The sequence below is a fragment of the Medicago sativa genome, chromosome 3 (genome assembly GCF_051527215.1).
Source record: "Medicago sativa cultivar Bolivia chromosome 3, Bolivia_mono, whole genome shotgun sequence".
Classification (NCBI taxonomy): domain Eukaryota; kingdom Viridiplantae; phylum Streptophyta; class Magnoliopsida; order Fabales; family Fabaceae; genus Medicago; species Medicago sativa.
In genome coordinates this window covers 66,608,722-66,628,855 of record NC_140751.1, presented here as the reverse complement: position 1 = coordinate 66,628,855, position 20,134 = coordinate 66,608,722, and the positions used below count along the sequence as shown (strand labels likewise).

General features: G+C 33.0%; 1 protein-coding gene and 1 pseudogene across 4 annotated transcripts in view; both read right to left on the bottom strand.

Annotated features, from left to right (window-relative positions):
* Positions 1-1,270: 1,270 nt before the first annotated feature.
* LOC146939334 (uncharacterized) overlaps positions 1,271-20,134 on the bottom strand; it is a 34,875-nt pseudogene continuing 16,011 nt past the window's right edge. Inside the window, exons 6-15 of the transcript XR_015033001.1 lie at positions 6,725-7,457; positions 6,329-6,471; positions 6,133-6,231; positions 5,933-6,016; positions 5,709-5,837; positions 5,537-5,611; positions 5,249-5,262; positions 2,347-2,408; positions 2,120-2,254; positions 1,271-2,038 (exon numbers count right to left, since the gene is read on the bottom strand). The product of XR_015033001.1 is annotated as an uncharacterized LOC146939334 (transcript). The remainder of the gene's footprint in view (positions 2,039-2,119; positions 2,255-2,346; positions 2,409-5,248; positions 5,263-5,536; positions 5,612-5,708; positions 5,838-5,932; positions 6,017-6,132; positions 6,232-6,328; positions 6,472-6,724; positions 7,458-20,134) is intronic.
* Positions 10,712-14,225, bottom strand: LOC146939336 (disease resistance protein At4g27190-like). Of its 3 annotated transcripts, XM_085757421.1 has the most exons (3): positions 14,088-14,225; positions 13,538-13,651; positions 10,712-13,162 (listed from the first exon to the last, which is right to left on the bottom strand). In XM_085757421.1, the coding sequence occupies exon 3, from the start codon at positions 12,239-12,241 to the stop codon at positions 10,838-10,840; it is 1,404 nt and encodes a 467-aa protein (XP_085613547.1). In that variant the 5' UTR covers positions 12,242-13,162; positions 13,538-13,651; positions 14,088-14,225; the 3' UTR covers positions 10,712-10,837. The 3 variants fall into 3 exon arrangements, with proteins under 3 accessions (XP_085613547.1, XP_085613549.1, XP_085613548.1); XM_085757423.1 differs by lacking the exon at positions 13,538-13,651 and having other exon boundaries at positions 14,088-14,213; XM_085757422.1 differs by lacking the exon at positions 14,088-14,225 and having other exon boundaries at positions 13,538-13,677.

The window sequence follows — 20,134 nt, the reverse complement described above, 5'->3', positions numbered from 1 at the left end:
TATCGAATCGGAGATTTTAAACTTGTAGTAATCATCCTTCAACTTGTCATAATACCTACCCTCATAGTACTCCAAATCAGATTCACAGGTATATTTTGATTTTCGTTACGTAACAATAGTATGATTGTTATTATGAACCCTAATAACCAGAATTGATCCTCCTCCTCCTGTTCGGATTGTTGTTGTTGTTGTTGTCGTCGTCGTTGGCATTGTTCTTGTTGGTGTTGTTGCCGATGTTGTTGTTGATGTCGTCAACCTTAGCTGTCAACGCCGCCATCTGATCTAACAGAGCTTTGGTGGCCGTAATTAAAGCCGCGATTTTCGTCACTAGTTGATCTCCCATGACTGATCACGTAAGGAAAAGAATAGGAGAAACCTGATCTGATACCAATTGACGCAGTCGGAAGCGTGGCGAGCAAACTATAAACCTAGATAGAAAAGTAACAAGTTTGCAAGCAACAAACTTGTGAAAATAGGGTTCCGGTATCCACCAGAAATTGAGAAAAACTCTAAAATATTATTGAATGGATAGAAGTTTCCCTAAGGATACAACTGTTAAGGTTAAATAGGGAAATAACAAAATCCTAATGGGCCGAAAATAACAAATTGGAACAAAAAAAAAAAAATTATTGATGAAATTGCTCCTACATCACTATGCAGCGCTAAATTGAAAGTGTTCTAATATCCAACATGATTTGGTGTCAGCCGACAAAGACACTAACACATTTGATTGCATTCAATCACTTCTATTTTCTCTCAAATTAATATCGGGGTTTACGTGTTAGTGTCAATGTTGTGTATGATGCTTGTATCGGTGCTTCATAGGTCACAAGCCTAAAAAAAACTGTTTCCCATTCTGACACAAAATTCCCAAGACAACTTAAACTCATTTAAGAAATACACAAAAATCAAATGACATTGTATTTGATATCAAAGCAACCATTTGTGGTTACACTGTGAAGTTTCTTCTTGCGACAAAATGCAGAAAAATACCACTAATACGTCCATATTGTCGTTGTAATATCATTGAGGAGACTTCAAAATCCATTGTATTGCAGCTGCAACTACACAGCCGACTGTAATTAACAACCATTCTATTAGATCTACAAAACTGAATTCATTTATCATCTCTGCATATTGTCACTGTATCCCGGCTTTTCTCTTAGTCACGTTTTGTTTGTAGCATATACTAGTTTGAATAATCTTCTAAATATGAAAATCTATCTGATATTTTCCAATATTTATGAGAGGTGTATAGCATAACAAAATGTGTTCAACATGTTTTCTTATTTGAAATAAGGAATATATCAATACTTCATGACCAACATTTTTAACATACAATGATACAACAATCAATAATAATTTTCAAAATACACAAATTCAGTAAGATTGTTTCAATCATTTGAGATGAGAAACAGAAAAACAACCCAAGCAATAAATAAGATCACTTATTGAGATGGATAAAGTAAAGCAGGGAACAACATGAGCGAATGCAAGGAATAAAATAGTCTAATAGCCAATAGGATCACTTAAAGCAGCCCGAGTTTGTGAAATTTGTGCCTCCTGTTGAGTGATGTTCTGCAAACAGCTTCAGAGGAAGCCAACTGATGCTTAAGATCCTCCACATGTTGTGTCAAAATGTATTTCGAGTCCAACAATTTTTGCAATGCAACTTGAGAGACTTGTAAACCAGGAAACAAAGCGCGCTTTTCAACATCATCCAACCATTTCTTGTCAAAACCACATTTGCGCATATCTTGTAATAACTCAACAAATTCAGAGTTGCTTGAACCTAACACATCCAACACACTATGGGTTTGGAGGAATTTCAATAGCTCTGCTAGGCTGTTGTAGGCATAACCCTTGTATCTGCTACTCAATGAAGTGTCACTTAGAAGAACTGAAGGATGCTTAACAAGGAAATCAGTCAACAAAGACAATTTCTCAATAGCCAAATGCTTCTTGGAGACTAGATTCTCAAGCACCCCTATGACAACCGAAGAAGAACTTAAATCTTCATCTATTTGAGGAGGGTCCCCTGAAAGTATAGGAAAGAATAATTTATGCTTATTTGAGCACAAGAAAATTAATTAAAAAATAAAACAAAGAAATAAAATACCTTCAGAAGGCTTTGAAGGAAACTGAGATGCAATAGAAGAGGGTCTTGATTTGGAAACTAATATGTCATCATCCTTTGAAAACTGATCCTCAGTATTTGAGCTTACTTTCATGACATTATCATCATTTAGAGAAGCTGAACAAAAGGGAAACAAGAGAGTTAAACTTCAAAATGAAAAGGGTGATGAGGTAACTTAAGAAAATAAAACCGATCCAAAGAGTCTTCACCTTGATCATCATTAGTGTTTCTAGTTTTCTGCCAGATTTTAACATCAACATATTGAGTGGTATTAGATATACATAGTTTAGTTACAAGGAGTACTAGTCCTATTAGTATATATAGGTGTAACCTCCCCATAAGTGGGTTAACTTTCTCATATTGTAATATTCATTTTCTATCAATACAAAGAACTTTGAGCTATTTCTCTCTTTCCTTCCATGGATGCCATGTTTCCTAACATGGTATCAGAGCAAATATGGTATCCACCTTGAACAATTTTTCCGTTGCATTTTCTCGAGAAAATTCAATTTTCTCGTTCTTTTTTTTTCTTTTCTTCCTCACTCTGATTTTCCATTTCTCGCTTCATTTTCTTAATTTTCCTTCATTCATTTCTTGTGAAATCATCTAACCTTTCGTGTCCGATTCTGTTCGATTCTTTCGACATTTGTTCTTGATTTTCCATTCTTCTCTTTCTACTTCGATCAATTCTAATTTGTGTTTCCGTTTTCCTCGCGATTTGGTTCTCTTCATTATCTTAATCCCAATTTCTAGGGTTCAATTTCTGTGTTGATTTCTTGTTCGAGTTGGTTACGAGTTCTATTTTCCAATTCGAGTTAGTTACAAGTTACGTTTCAATCACCGATTCTATATGTTTCCTTCATTTGATGGAGATCTTGTTCCTATCTTGATTAATGTCGTGTTTCACTCTGCGATTTATCATCCTTTTTGATTCATGATTCTGAGTTACTTCTCAAATTTTGGTTAAACAAATTTGAGTTACTTCTGCAATCCAAAGGTTTTGAAGAATCGCTGATTATGCTAGGAGTTTGGTACTTTTGGCTTCAAATTCGCTTGTGTGCTGTGTTGGTGCAGTGCACGTTGCAGATTCTAGTTGCGGCAATATTGTGCTCTCAAGGTGTTTGTGGAAAGTTTTCATTGAAGCAATTTGGTTAGTTGGATTTCACTTGTGAGTTTCTACTTGGATTTGATGCATTGGTATGGTTTTCTTGCTGTTTGTAGAATGAGGTCTGTTCTACTTGTATTCCAAAGGAAGTTTAATTGTTGGTTTTATTGCTGATCACTGTGAGTTACGCTCTTGTTCAATTAATCCTTGCTCCTAAATTTGTTGTGAGGTTTGTGCTTGTTCTTTTCTGCACACATTCAGAGTTGTTGGAATATAGTGGTGTATTGAACACACATGTACTCTGTTGGAGAGATTGTTTGGGGTTTAGTTCTGAAATGGTTATGTTGCTGCCGATTGTGCTTGAGTTTGCACATGATTTTTTTTCCATCAGCCTGTTATACACTCCAGATAGTGTTGTGATGTCATCTCTCTTTCACTTCAGTGGCATGATTTGGAATAAGGAATGTTAACTTTGGTTTTGGATTAGAGTTGGTTCTAGTTTTATGCAAAGCTATATTGCTGCTATGTTCATTCACTCTACTGAATTTGTGAGTTTAACTCATTGTTGGCGCTGAAATGGTTCTCTATTTTGGACAAGGCTGCACTGTCATTTTTTTTTGTTTGTCTACAATTGTGGATATTGTGAAAAGATAGAGCTGGGTTTTTAGTTTTCATTTGCAGAACATTGAGTTTTCTGTCATGTTGTGACAAATGAAGACTTATTCAATCTTATGTCACTTCACTCAATATTAATTTGGTGTTTGTTTCTCAAGCCTATACAATGCTTAAGGTTGGTTTGTGGTAAGGTTGCTTTGAAGTTGACAGGACAAGGCTTGCTGCTGCTGCACTTATGTTCAAGCACTCAACATCGCCTCTTTTGCTTTGGTATTTAGTGAGGTTTTTGGTTCCAGCTCAGTTTCGGCTTATTGGAAGTTCTTTGATTGATTACCTTTCCTCTTGTTCCTGGATCGTTGATGAATTTTGGGCAGACTTTTAAAGCATCTTCTTGGGTTCATTTTGATGTCTATTGGCTGCATTTTGGTTTTATTTTGTGCAGCATTACTGCTGCATTTTTTGTTCTATTTTTGGCTATGTTGGTATTTTCTTAAGCTTCATTGTGGAAGCATTGGTTTTGGCCTATGGTTTGAATGCATCAACATGGGTTGTTTTCTATGGTTTGAAGACACATCACATGGCTATGCATCTCTATTGGTTTGCCATTAGTTTTTTCTTGTCTCGGCTTGGCATAGGAGGGCATCACTTTTATCTTTGGAAGCTTGGTTTTGTTGCTTCATGGTCCTTTTTGGTGTGAAGTTTGTTCAACATTTGACCTCCTTCCATTGTTGACTATGGCTCTTCCTTGCATTTGGTTTTTCTTGTCTCGGCTCGGCATAGGAGGGCATCACTTTTATCTTTGGAACCTTGGTCTTACATATGACCTCCTTCCATTGTAGACTATGGCTCTTCCTTGCACTTCTTTTTGGATATCATCATTGATTTTGGATATCCTTGTTTTTCTTGTCTTGTGCTTCTATCTTGAGTGATTGAACACTCTTGATGGTTAAGCGTTGTGCCTTAATTGGCTTTGTTGATATTGGCTTCTACCGGATGGTGGTTAAGCGTTGCTTGGATGCTTATTCCTTCAATTGGTTCAACCTTGAGTTGTGGTTGCTTCTTGTTGGATAAGCACATGTTTGATGACTTTGGTTTTTAGCCGATGTGTTTCCGGCATCTTTCCTTGTATTTTTCATTTGCTCGATGTATTTCCTTGTATTTTTCTCATTTCAAGTTGGAAGTGTTTTGAACACCTTCCAACTTGAGGGGGACTATTAGATATACATAGTTTAGTTACAAGGAGTACTAGTCCTATTAGTATATATAGGTGTAACCTCCCCATAAGTGGGTTAACTTTCTCATATTGTAATATTCATTTTCTATCAATACAAAGAACTTTGAGCTATTTCTCTCTTTCCTTCCATGGATGCCATGTTTCCTAACAAGTGGTAACATCACCATCTTCCTAAAAAATTCATATAAAAGAATATATTATCATGAATTCTTAATATTTATAGCATCAACCTCACTATATATACTTTCACCTGAAATAAGCTTATTTCATTATAGATACAAAATAGAAAAATAGAAAACAAAAGAATCCAAATGTGAAAAGAAGTAGACTCCAATTATGTTCTCTTTATATCAAAATGACTCTTGTAAAAGAAATCCCATGGAAATTTAATAATGAAAAACATGACAACAATATTTGAAGGCTTTGTTAAATAAAATAAACTCACTTTTGAATGAGGTGATGAAGTTTTTATCTTGGCATTAGCTGATGTGGTTCCTTCTTCAACACTTATTTCAATACCCTGCTTAATATTAAATGGATGTTTAAGATTGTAGTATAATTCAATTCTTACATTGAAAAAGTGTCAAAAAGAATACAAGAAAAATAAGGGGCAATGCCTTTTGTTTAGGAGCAACTAATTGTATAGGTAGCTCATTCTTTGTTGTTTCTGAGATGGTCGACAAATTTGATGCGACATTTTTTTCTAACGCAGTTCCTTCTTCAACAGTTATTTCAATAGGCTCCAGCTGATTTCACATCATGAAAATGTAAATTAGTTGCATTATTTCCTTAAACGTTTCATTTTTAGTTCTATATGCACGATTAGGTGCTAGTATATTACATTATTTTCCTGAGAAGGTTTGACATTAGGATCAGTTTCTCCAAGTGGACGTTGTTGCCCCATTTGTTGTTCAGTCATCAATTCCTGTAATAAGAACATATGAATTAGTGTATTTAGTTATCAATAATGGCCATTACTCGCTAAGGCTCAGATTAACTGATCTTTATATGCAAGGGATCTTGACATGGCCTGCAAATTACCTCTGAATTTGTTGGTATTATTGCTACTGATGTCATCTCTTGTCGAGGAACATTTTCAACAAATTCATGCTTTGTCTCTAGTGTTTGTTGCATTTCTTTCTGCAGAAAAATAAAATATTTGATTAAAATGCATTGCATTGGTCATTGTATTCAATATTCATATGCGGTTAGGTTGAATAAATAGAATAGTATTGACCTGTGAAGAAGTAAACTCGTGTCCCGATGTTGCTTGAACTTCAGTGATTTCTGAACTTGGATATTCATTACAAGTATCGTGGCCTTTGGACTCATCATTTAATTGCTTGAATAGATTCTTCAAATCCTCGTAAAATTCATAATCTATAGCAAAGTAAATCAAAACGTCTACTTTTAACTCTAAATATTCATTTTCAAGTTCAAAGACATACAATATTGTCTCATTTTAAAGTTTTCTATTAGATAGGTTACTCCATGTGCCCTTACATTTTAGAAGATTCAGTTATTTATATCCTTTAACCTATTGGTATGTTTTTGTTGATGTAAATATTAATGCATATGTAATTATTTACAGCCAACATGTAATAGTTTTAAAAATATTGGATAGAGTGTGTACCATCACAACTGAATTTATAATATAAACCAAAAATATCATTTTTGAAGTCTGCTGTTGATGCTGAAGCCAGAGAGAGTTTTTGACAATTCTTTATGAAACGATGTTTTACAGCTTGAAAATGAATTCCCTGGGCATGATAGAGGCTTGGTAGATTTTCAAATATTACAACTTTCAGATTTGGAATCTCCACTTTGTGATCATCACCTTCACTTACAAATATTTCCTGCAAGGTATTTGCTTCACTTATCATTATAGCCTCTAACTCAGGAAGCTCTTTACATATGGAGATTGGAAAGACATATTTCAACTTGTTGCACTTTTCTACAACAAGTATGTTTAACTTTGGGAAGCATGTCTTTGTTGTAGACATAACATTTGAGGGTTTTTTATTCTCGAGATCATCTTCAATAATATGCTTCAACTCTTTGCATTCTTCAATTCTCAAAGTAAGCAATTGTGGTAGCCACCTTATTATAGAAGTGGAGAAAACAATTTTCAATTTTTCACATCCCTTGATTCTCAAACTTGTAAGGTTTTGGAGGGAAAACGAATTTTTGGGACCCACAAAAAGGCATGTCATCATAGGTAGAACATGCAAATCAATGTCTTTGAAAGCTAAGTTCATTTGCTGTTCATTTATTTCATTCAGACAAATGATACTTTCTACTTTGGAGTTATTCTTCAATATGAGTATCTCCAAAGCGAGAAAATTATCCACATTCCCACTCAATTCCTGTAATAAATGAATGGGAAATAAACACAATGCATAAAATAAGAATAACAAAGGCATATAAGTAAATAGAGATGATAAAAGGCTGTGGAATAAATTATTACATTATAATGTAACAAAAAGAAAGCACTACAGTATTTAATTAAATTAATATTGTTATTTAATTTTCAACACTCCAACCTTTTTGTTTTTCAATCTGCTACCCTTCCTCCATTCGTTAAATTAATATTGTTATATGTTCCTCCATTGAATCAACTCCCACATTCACATTTTCATATAAGTTGTAGACAAGGACGAAGGGCTTCATAACATTGGTATCATTGGCTACCTCAAAAGAAAAACATATCTTGAATAATTAACATAGTTTTTATAAGTAGCTAGTTCATTAATATATTGTTTGACTGCACCAAACAATTTTGTTTGGTTCAAAGAGAGATGCTATTAAAAAAATATTGATAATCTAATTAGTTTAGTGTCAATTATGGATACCTTTGACTTCATAGAACTCAATTTTTATAGATGACTATTGTTAGCTTTTATTTTCTTCCTTGTCGTTTCATTAAAGTACAGTAAGTTTAAAATTTACTATATAAACACATTAGTGGTTGTACATCATTCAATTCCTGTAATATAATACTTAGTTTTCACACCTAGAAATCATTCATATATAGAAGACTTCTTTCACTCCATTCCTCACACCATCTTCCGTCCAACATCAGAGGAATATGAACCTCTTCATATTTTATTAGTAAATGTCATTGTTTACTAAATATGGTAAGCCACCTTTGAACCAAATTTAAGAGGTTTATATTAGACACACCCTGAAAAATGTACTTGTTTAAAAAAATTAAACATGTTTTTCGTTAACATAAAATTATTGTTTTGTTTTTTGTCCCCATCATAAAAAAACCGCATTTTTCAATTCTTACAAAATTATCCTACAAACAGTTTATGATGAAACCAAACATGTTTAATTATCCTTTGAATTTTATTTTTTAGGGGATGTATTCAATTGGGATTTGGAAGGATTTTAAAAGACTTTTTTATGATGAAAAAGTCATGGGGTATTCAATCAAGACTTTTGTTTAAATTAAAAAAGTTTAGTGGTATTCGATTAGGATTTTCTAGACTTTTAAAACAAAGTCTAGAAATCTTATGGTATTCAATCAAGACTTTTTACAACTTTTAAAAGTCTTGTGGTATTAAAAAAATGGGATTTCTATGGATTTTGATGGACTTTTCAGTGATTTTTGTAAAAAGTCTTTACCAACATCATGAGATTTCTATGGATTCTCATTTTTTATTTCTTTTTTGTTTTTACATCTCCCTTATCTCCTTCCCCTTTCTCTAATGTCCTTCTATCAAATATGTTTTTTATGTAGCTTCATCTCTTCCATTTTCACAGTTTGTTATACCATGCATATTTCTCTCGCTGCAAAACACAAAATGTGATAGCCAAACTCCCACACAATAACTTCCTAACATTTTTATCATACTTTCTCATCCATGCCAATTATTTATGGAATGAAATACAGTATCAAACTATCATCACAATGTCTGTCATGCTTCGAAAAACATTGCAATCAAAATTGAATTTCTTTTTGAATTTCATTTGCGACACTATATGTTACCAAGCATATAAAGGATTGATTTTTCATTAAGTTAATTACAGCAGATGATTTTTCATTGAGTTACTGACATGATTTAACAAATAAGAGTGTTTGAGAATAAGAGTGTGTTTTAAATGGTTTTTTTTTAATTTTTTTTTAAAGTTTAAAGAGTCTTTTGAAATCTTATAAATTCATAAAGTCATTTCAAATCCTATGAAATCTTATGATGTAAATCCTTTAAAATCCCAATTACAAATCTTAATAGTCTTTTAAAATCTTAAAAGTCATTAAAATCTTTCAAAGTCTTTTAAAATCCACAAGACTTTTTTATACAAAAATTGTCTTTTAAAATCCTAATTACATGAGGCATGATTTGAACATTATTCAAAGTTGCTCCACAATTTTTGTTTAGCATAAGATGAATGAAATATAAACTTTTTTTAACATCAAAATTTAATAAGTAACAAAAATAGAGAAACTTATGTGGGGGAACTTTTTATAAAAAAAAATCATTTAAAAATATATGATGACTTAAAATTATCAAGTTTAGATTCACAAACAACAAAGATATACAAAATAGGGATACCTTGATGATTTTACCGTCTCCACAGTTATTGAGTTCAATTTTTTTCAAAGGTGGAAATGTTGTGTGATATTGTTTGGGACACATGCTGACTAAACTTGGCAGATTGCGAAGAACGAAGGCCTCCAATACTGGAAGATGAAGATGAATCTGAGTGCGGTTTTGATGATCATCAGTGTATTGTCCAATTATGTATTCCAATTTCTCACAATCTTCAACTGTGACATTTCTTAAATTTGGGAAGACAGTGCCCCAGTTAATGGCACCAGTGTTGTCATGATCATCAATGTTTATTATTATGTGCTTCAATTCATCACACTTGCTAATTCTCAAGGTCTCCAACAACATTCTTGGAGCAATGGACAGGATGAATACTGATTTCATCTTCGAAATATTCTTCAGTATAATCTCTTTAATATTGCACAAGATATATGATGGTATTGAAAGACATTGAGCGCGTTCCCATATATTAAGGCAATATGAATTTGATTTCTGCAATCATGTCATCCAATCCAAATAAAAATAGAAGTTAAACAATCTCTTATTTCTACCCAAATAAAAAATGTACACTAATATTAATCTTCAAGCATAGGATGTCTAATAAAATGAATTTAAAAATATTTTTTTTTCAAATAATAAATTGTATCAATACCTATGTTGCATAGGTACGGGTGCAGTACCCAGTACGATATGAGTACTGGTACAAGAATACGTCTATATTTAAAAAAACTAAAGAACGGCTACGTCAGTAAAATCATGAGTTTTGCTATATAATATAACATGAGAGGGCTAAATTCTTCAATTTATTATAAAAACATAACAATAAAAGTTTAAATAGTAAAAAAAATTTAGTTGTTTACAACCACAAAAAACTCCTATGCACATATAATACTATATTATTAATAAATAAGAGAAAGTCACAATTTTCACTCACAATAGAATAATGAACTAAAATGAAGTACCATAACATCACAGAAGAAATAGAAGGTAAGAGGGTTACCATTAAATTGTCCTGCGGTTGATCCTTAGAAATCAATGGGGTTTTAGTCCTTGTGGTACTCCTCAATCTGTGCCCATATTTTTTACCACAACAATATATATTGCATTTGATTGGTTCTGATTGTTCTTGTGGCTCGGAAACATCTCCAGAAATGGAAGATGGCTTCTTAATGGACAAAGACATTGTAGGATTACATTCTGGAGAAGACTTTTGACACTTGAGATTCTGTGTGCTTAGTGTCAATGAGGGACTGTAATTGTGAAATGGATCTCAAACGAAGCTCAACTATATGATTCATACCTTGATCCATGGGAACAATCTCAGGTATGATGTTTTTCCATTCCCCCTCGATTCTTCTTAGTCTAAGAACCTCTGCTTCTTGCATACAATACTTGAGTGTTGTTTCAGATAGGAAAAACTTATCTTCGAATAGAACAGACACACACTTTGATGATGATTCGTCCACTGAACTCGAATATTCATCAATATTAAACCTTCGTAATTTAGGGAAAATTATTTCTTTGCAAAAATCATTAAAGCTACCTGTGAAATACAACTCTTCAAGTGATGAGCATCCTTCAACCACTTCAAAAGGATTATTCCTTGCAATTCTACAACATTCCAATTTCAACAATCGAAATTTCTCTAGTTTTGTGATACCATGAGGCAATTCATCAATTTTACAATAATCCAAATCAAGTGTCTCAAGACTTTGCAGGTTTCCCAAAATAGAGATGTCACCCAAATTGACACGTGTAAAGAGAAGAGATCGAATATTCTTCAATGACTGAATTGAATGAGGTAATGATAGAGCTACTCTAGAATAATGAACATCATGGATTAAATGAAAAACTAGAAGGCCCTTAAGATTTTCAAAAAATGAGTTCAGGACTTCGATTTTCACATTGTGACAATCTTCATCCTTATGCACATTGACAATTAGAATCTCAAGCTTGGAACCATCAAGCTTAAAGGAAAACACATCCTTAAGCTTGCCTTCACATAACAAATATTTAATATTTGTCTCCCTTTCAACGACTGCCTTTTGATTTTTATCATGCAACTTCACCGTTTGAATCTTTTTGTTCGCTATCCATTGGGCTGCATCACGAACCAGGTCATGCATTTTCACTCTGTTTTGATCGGCCTCCAACAACAAACAAGAATCTAGGAGTTTATTTTTGGATATAACAACTTGAGTTCGAGCATCTTCGTAGCTGACAAAATCGTCCCCAAAAAGGCCTCCTCCGATGCCAAGTCTGGTTAACCTTTCGGTAGGTATTTTTTCATCTTCTTGAAATACAGAACACAATAGGAACAGTTTCGTCGCCTTCTCATTCTTCATATAATCATAGCTAAACTTCAAGCATTTATAAATTTTATATAGATCATCATCAACATCAGGCATTGGCGTATGTTTCTTCAAGAATTTTAAGGCCCATTCCCACTCTTCCGGACGTTGTATGCCATTCAAACTACTGGCGATAGCAGCAATTGCAATTGGTAACCTTTTGCATTCATTTGCAATTTTACGGCCCTTGTCAAGCAAATTTTTAGTTGAAATTTCACTTAGACCAGAATGCCTTTTGAACATTATCCATGCGTCCTCTTCAGATAAGAGATCCAGTTGAATTGTCTTACTGCATCCTAATCTGTTGCACACCAAGTGATTGCGAGTGGTTACAAGAATACTACATCCTTAATGATTGTCACTATCTGGAATCCCTATTTCAACAAAATTGATATCTCCCCACACATCATCCAGTATTAGAAGAATCTTCTCACCATTGGTTAATCTGCTCCATAGTTTTTTGGGTCTGTCCGATTCGTTACAGTCATCAAATTTCAATCCCAAGGGTCCAGCAATATCATCCTGAATCTTTTTGATATCAGGAGAAAATGACACTGTCGTGTCGATGATTTGAGTAAATTGATTGGACCGCTTAAGTTCCTTACCAACTTCTTTGGCCAATGTAGTTTTTCCTGTGCCCCCCATCCCTTTCAATCCGATTACATAATTGTTGTCATCTTTCAATGCATCCAAAAGCTCTTTGTATTTGGATTCTCTACTTTTAAAAGGAATATAGTGTTGGGATGAATAACGTTCAACATCTGGAAGACGAGCAGGGAGTCCAATTGAAAGTTGATTTCCAGTTTCAATTAATCTTTTCATTTGCTCCTTCTTATTTGTCAGTTCCTTTCCTCTTTTATATCGCCATATGATATGGGGACAAAATCCAAAAAGACATCTTTGTTTTGTTTTCGTGTCTTCTTGAATGAGATTATCAGCTTCTTCTTCCCAAGAAAGAGCATTAACTTGAACATCTTCTCCTCTACTGGTTGCCACATCAACACGTTGCTTGACAGTTGACCTTTCTTTTTCCAACCTAGCCTTTTCTTCTTCAAAATCCTTAGCAATGCACGTGAAGCAACATATATAACTTGATTCTGCTATCGCCCCATTTATTAATTTCTCCACATACGGCTTCACCAAATCAGTCAGGAAACTCGCCATCTAAATAAATGTCAATAGATCAAAGTTAGGCATCTATGTATAATATTGTGTAATGGGAAAATAACATGGTTGATATCGAATCTCGTTCTCTGAGTATATCATTCATGCTCTTTTTTCTGTAGTAAGATTTTCCTCATCCCGATTCTGTTTATTTCAAAAATTGAAGTTGACGACCCACTTTTCAAACAAGAATTCCATCCAATATTTATGTTCAAGATCCTTTTATGAAATTTCTAATTACCAAATTTATCTTTGAAAATGATATGCAAGTTAATCATATAGAAAATTGTAGCACAAACCGAAAATGGAAATCATATACAAATAGAAAATCTGAGAAAGTAACAAAAGAAAAATAACCATGAGATTGTTTTCTACCTCAATGGTGTTACTAATTTAAGCACATCCTTTTGAACAATCTATTCCTTTCTCGGCAGCAGGAAGCAGCTAGAATCTAGAGAATTAGGAGTAATATTCACTGCAATTCATGTTCTGCAGCAAACAAAAGTTGGAGATGCAATTAAATTTATAGATTCAATCTATGCATTTTACACCCTTTAAACTGTTAATGTATATGGTATCCTGCAACTAATAAGGTAACATTTTCAGATAGGACCTCGTAGAGTTGCAACTTAATAAGTAATCCTTTAATATCATTTATTTTCAGATAGGACCACATGGTTAAATTGACTACTTACAACATTTTTTGAGGATTTTGATTTGGAAAAAGGCTTCAAGTTTAAGCTTTACTTTGACAAGCAAAATTAATATGGCTACTGGCTAGAGCAAAAAAAAATCATACAAAAACATCAAACTCAAGTTGATTTATCAACCCTCAATATCAAATTTTCAAACTTTGGTACCATTAAACAATGAACTAAATATCCACTGATTATGATTAAAATAAAACCATATGATTGTTATTTACCTTATTGACAGCACTTTCAGTGGATAATCAAGTTTCATGAACAATCTTCCTGATCTTTCTGCAGTCTGTAGTAGCTAGCATTACAAGAATAAGGTAGTGCTGACTGCATTTCAAGTTCTCATTAGTTTAAAGAAAAGTTTATGGTCCAAAAGAAAAAGAACGGACAGTATTTAATTATTAGTATAAAGTAAAGTTTCCATTATCGAGAATCTTTTCTCTCAATTTTTTTTTTATCGAGAATCTTAATTTACAGCTAATATAAAGTAAAGTTTCCATTATTTATAATCTTCCTTGTTGATATAAAGCTTCAATAATTGATCTCACTTTCACATTTGTAATAATCCATTCATTTCCAGTATAAAGAAAACCAACCAACGGTCATGATTTGGTTTGAAGAACATTGTTACTAAATTGTGGTCGGGCAAGAAAATATTTGGTTGGTGGCACATGCCTTTATGGAATTATTAACAGATTACAAAATGATGCAATAATTGAAAAATGAAATACTGAGCTTTAATAAAGTAACTCATCCAAACAAGTTTTTACTCCCTAACCATCCACAATAGAGCACCCAATTTGAGTGTTTAAATGAGTTATTTTTGTCCACATCACTCATTTTACAATAGTACTTAATAATCACCAATTTTCTTCAATCCAGCATCACAAAAGAAATTATTAAATAGGTCCCACAAATAATTTTATATCATTACATTTCAACAAAATTTTATTTATTTTATTATGATTTATTAAATGGGATCCACAAAAAGTGAAGAGAGAGAAAGAGTGCTTCCATAACCACTCTTCTCCATAGGCACTCAAATATTATACTTCACAATGGAGGTGTCTATTTAATATACTGCTAAATAGGTGAAGCACTCATCATTGTAGATGGCCTAACATTAACTCTCATATTTGAGTTTTACACGGTTATTAAATAAATGATTAATCATTTCAAAAAAAGTAAATGATTAATAGTGTCAATTTTAATGACAAAATATGTATTATTTATTAAAACACCCTTATTAAGTCTGACAAATGGCAAAATTGCAAGGGCGGACGTCATGACCCGGGTTCGAACCCTGGACCTCACAGTTGTATGTGAGTTTAATTTCAGTGGTTTACCACTTCATCTAAGACCAAAAAAGAAAATAACACCCTTATTAATTATAGTTAATTTGAAATGCAATAAATAATGGTATGTTAGTGGGAAAAATAGTTTATTTGTATTATAAAAGGGACAAATAATTTGAGAGAAAAAAAAATGAAAGAAAACATGTTATTAGAAAAAGAATATTTGTATGTTTTATGGGATGAAATTTGAGTGTTTATTTTTAGGTAAATAATTTTGTTTTGTTTTTCTAAACAAGCAAAAATGAAATTTATATACATAAAAAGAGATCCCAACACAAGGAGTGCAAAGGAAACACTCAGAGAACACCAATGGTTTTACAATAATAATAACGAACAAGCAGGGCAAATTACGAGTTTTGTTTATGAAAATCCATACAGCAGGATTGTGACAATGATGGTGTTCAACAATTCAGGGAACCAAAATAAAGTTCAATGTCAGCTCATCCAATCCAATATTCAGGGAATCTAATGAAGTTCAATATTCAGGCATAAGGCTTAGAGTCAGATACAGTTAGATATTGTTAAGTCTTCAATAAATTCAGGTCTTAATTTTTAGATATTGTTATTGTTGTAGAATTATAGATTATATACTTTTATATAGAACAGAACCTTATACTTAGCCCTTTCAAAAGTTCTGAGAAGGAAAATAAAAAATAGTTTTTAGCAGGCAGAGACATAGCAAGGTTAAAAGAGAATTATAGTTATCACAATTATCATACTATGCATTTCAGTCATCCTCATACTATTATTTCAAAATCTTTAGTAATCATAATCTCACTTATCCATGTTATTCTTGGTAATACCTATCTCTTGTGGTACTATGCATGCTTAAGTTATCAATTTTGATTAAGTTTTCACTACCACAAAGTCAAACACAGTACTTTGAATATTGAATACATACAAAGCATAGAAAACCATAACTTCAACATCAGATATTCCTGACTTGAACATTGATATGTTTGACCATAACCCCAACTTATGCACACAAGCCATAAAGCATAGAAAAACATCTATAATTTTAGAATCACCTAGTTTATTCAACTAGGATTGATTTCACTATATCTAATAACACCAACACTTCAGATTGTACTTGGTCTTAATGTCTGACATGTGTTTGGGTCCGACACGACACCGTCACTTGTGATTATATACAATCACCTTTATTTTCTTAAATCATTATCGGGTTATGATAGAAGACACCTTTTATGAAGGTGTCTTTTATCAAGTTACTCTATGAGCATTTGCGAAAAGACACCAACTTACTTTTAGGAAGGTGTCTTTTATCAAAGTTATAACTAAAAAGTAAAAATCACACCTTAAGGTGTGACTTGATAAAAGACACCACCAAATGGTGGCTTGTAACATAACCCATCATTATCGATGTTTACATGTTATTTCCGGTGTTTGGTGTTTGTATCAATACTTCATAGCACACAAGCCTCGCAATAATGTTACACATAGTTTCCTATTCTGACACAATTCAACACAACAAATTAAAATAGAAAAACTCAACTAATTACCTTCAATAAGAAACCTCAAACAAATAACAATTACCTCAACAAATCAAATAATGATAATAATAATAATTATACCAACTTGGGTTGCCTGGTTGGCTCGGACCTTAGTGTGCTCCTCTCTAGATCTCATGTTCGATTCTTCCCGTGCCAATTTCGATGGGCTATGTACCTTCTTAATTTTTTTTATTTATAAAAGTGACATAATATTTCCTCTAAGAAAATATAATATTAAGTACTTACCTTGGCATAGAGACCGATTAGGTCAGTTTCTATGTAATTATATGCTCAGCTCTACCATTGTCGTTTCCTTTTTATTAGAATAATTCATATTGTATTCTTAACAAAAAAAAATCATCTAAACATTCAGCACTAGAATTTGCACAACAACTTTTGTGAAGAAATAATGCAAAACTAAACAATAAAAAAAAAGAAAAAGAGTTTATATGCTAGTATTATCTATAATTTTAGAATCCTACTTAATTAATTCAAATCCACATAAGTTATATTTAAATACACTATGCTGCACAGGTATAGGTTTTTATTCAACAATTTTAATTAACACAAAATGTGTAATATTGGAATGCTTCACTTCATATCATATTTTGATCGTGTAATAATATATTCCCATTGGACTGTGATTGAATAAAAAGGATAAGTCTCCTTAACTTTCTTTATAACTACGGTTTACAAACTAGATTTCATCTGAAAACCTGAATGAAGCATCCACTACTGAGATAATAATAGCCACTTCTGTTCAATGTTGCCTACATTATTAAAATTGATTCAATCAAGTATATAGATTTCTAACAAACATCCTTTGTGCGTTAAAGAAAACCATGTGTAAAACAATATTAATTGTATCTTTGAACATTTTCTAATGTATGGAAGACTCTTTTTTAAGGAGGTATGATAGCGACGTTTACATATTTCTTTCGTTTTTCCATATCCAAATGGTAGCCATGTTTACATTTTCTTGCACTGATTTAAATCAAGTTGTGTTGGTTTTCATTCTTGAATAAATTGAGTAACCCAACAACTATGTCTTTATTTTATTTTTCTGCAACCCAGGATGTTTAATTTGGAGAAAGAATTCCAGACATATTTTTGAAGGGGAAATCTATAAATTCTATGAAAGGTTTTTTGATGTACATAAAAGAGCTTTGAGGCTTGGTTTTTGTGATAGAGTGGTTAGGTGATGGCAAGTTATTTTCTTTACTAAATGGTTGTTCACCTCTATATTTTAATTTTAGCAAAACTATTTTCAATTTGATTTTGCCCAAAAGTTATTTCAATTTTACAATCCCACCGTGCGTTGCGCGGGTATATATCTTTCTACTTAAAAAAAAAAAAATTGAGTGTAAAAGTTGTTGGAACAAAATGTGTTTAACAATGAACCTTAAAGAGTTTTGATGATAACAAGGTATTAAAAATTGTAAATTGGACTAGCTAATATTTGTTCAAGTGTACATGACCATAGTTAAAAATTTACATCATATAAAGGTTCTGAAGAACAAAAAGAGAGCTAAGGAATCAAGAAAAGAAAGCTTGAAAGCATCTGAAAAGAAGTGCATCTGAAAACGAAAGTGCATCTGAAGACAAAGCGCGCCTGAAGAATGATGATGTCATCAGAAGCTGAAAGTCATCAGAAGCTGAAAGTCATCAGAAGCGGATAGTTCAGAAGCAACTTCATCAGAAGCTAAAGCTCATCAGAAGCTGATCATCACCACAAGCTGAAGATTCAAGGATCAACACTTCAAAAGCTGTCTATTGGATTCGAAAACACTGCAGAAGACTAGTGGATGGTTGCAACGGTCATTTTGGTGAAGATTTGAAGGCTTTGGAAGCTTATCTTCAAAAAACGTTGACATTGTACTTTGTACGAACTGTACAACCACCTTCTCCACTACTCTGTTTTGTGTCCACGCTACAAGACAAGAAAACAACTCCAGAATAACAGTTATGCCTGCAAAGATGTTCCTTCACAATGGGAATGGATTTCAAATTGGTTCTTCATAGGACAACAATCAAATCAGGCAAAAGATCATTGGTGAAAGATCAAGCTTCAACAACGACTCTTTTGATGTGCTGGCAATTTCACAACGTCTCTCTCACACCTCTATATAAAGGAGTGAAGACTTAGAGTTTGGCATACGACTCAACTACAATTTACAAGCGCCAAAACTCTGCTGAAATTGTTCTGCTTTCAAAGTTACTTAGAATTTCTGTTTTCAAGTTCATATCTTAGAAATTCTTAAGTTATTGAGTCTGTATCTGATTTGTATTGTGAGCACCTCTGATTGTATATCAAGTGCTCAACCTCAAACAATTTTCTGTGTAATTTTGTTTGTTTAGAAGTCTCTTGCAGTTGTGCTTGAGCATAGAAGTCTCTTGATTGTGTTCTTGAACATAGGAAGACTCTTGCAAAGTGTGCTTGAGCAAGGGAAGTCTCTTGCTGTGTGCTTGAGCAATTGTAATCAGATATTACATTCTAGTGAAATCTCCTTAGAAGTGCAAGGGGGACATGACTACTTCCGGTTTGTGGAAGGAACCTGTATAATTGTTTTGTGTCGTTCTTCTTCTCTCTCGATCTGTTTTATTCCGCTGCATTCAGATTCTGTTTATCACTTCAGAAGCTGTATCACTTAGCTTCTAATCAGTGTGTTCAGTTTTTAGAGAAACGAAGAATTTTTCAAAACACAATTCAACCCCCCATTCTTGTGTTTTTCTCACCTTCAAAAGCATCATATGGTAAAAAAGACAAACAACTATTTGGCACTCAATTGAACCATATATCATCTGGAGCGTTCCAATAATATTTTTAAAATCAATATTGAAAATAAGATACACTTTTGGGAACTTGGTCTATCAATACACAACGGAATAACAATGGGATACAACTGCCTCATTAAAAACCTTACCTGTAAAACCTAATAGGATAAAACTAGGTGAAGGAAAAAAGAGCTCAACACTAAGGATACATAAACATAATGACATTAACAAAAACGATAATCATGAGGGCCTAACCTATTTATGTGTTTTTTCCTTCTTAAAATGTAGGAAACGAAGATTTGAAATTTGCAAAGCCTTCTGTTGCCAAATTCCTCACCAGTTCAGCTTCTACTACATCGACCTCCGTAGACACAAGTGCAGAAAGTAATTCTTTACTTTCACGTGCCCATTCAGTGCATTCATCCTTCAACTTCTCCTTCTGAACATCACATTTGTTCACTACTGACTTCAAATCATCTCGTTGTTTCTCAAGGTTATCCATTTGTAAAGAGAGTTCGTGTATCTGAGCATTGGCAGTAGAAGATTCACCGTCAATGTGGGCTTGTGTACTCTTTGCACTCGAAAGCTTTTGCATGAGATTGGTTTTCGATTCAAGAAGTTGGTGGTGCT

Excerpts from the sequence above, each read along its gene's own strand:
- LOC146939336 (XM_085757421.1), bottom strand. The coding sequence starts at position 12,241 with ATGTTCAAAAGGCATTCTGGTCTAAGTGAAATTTCAACTAAAAATTTG.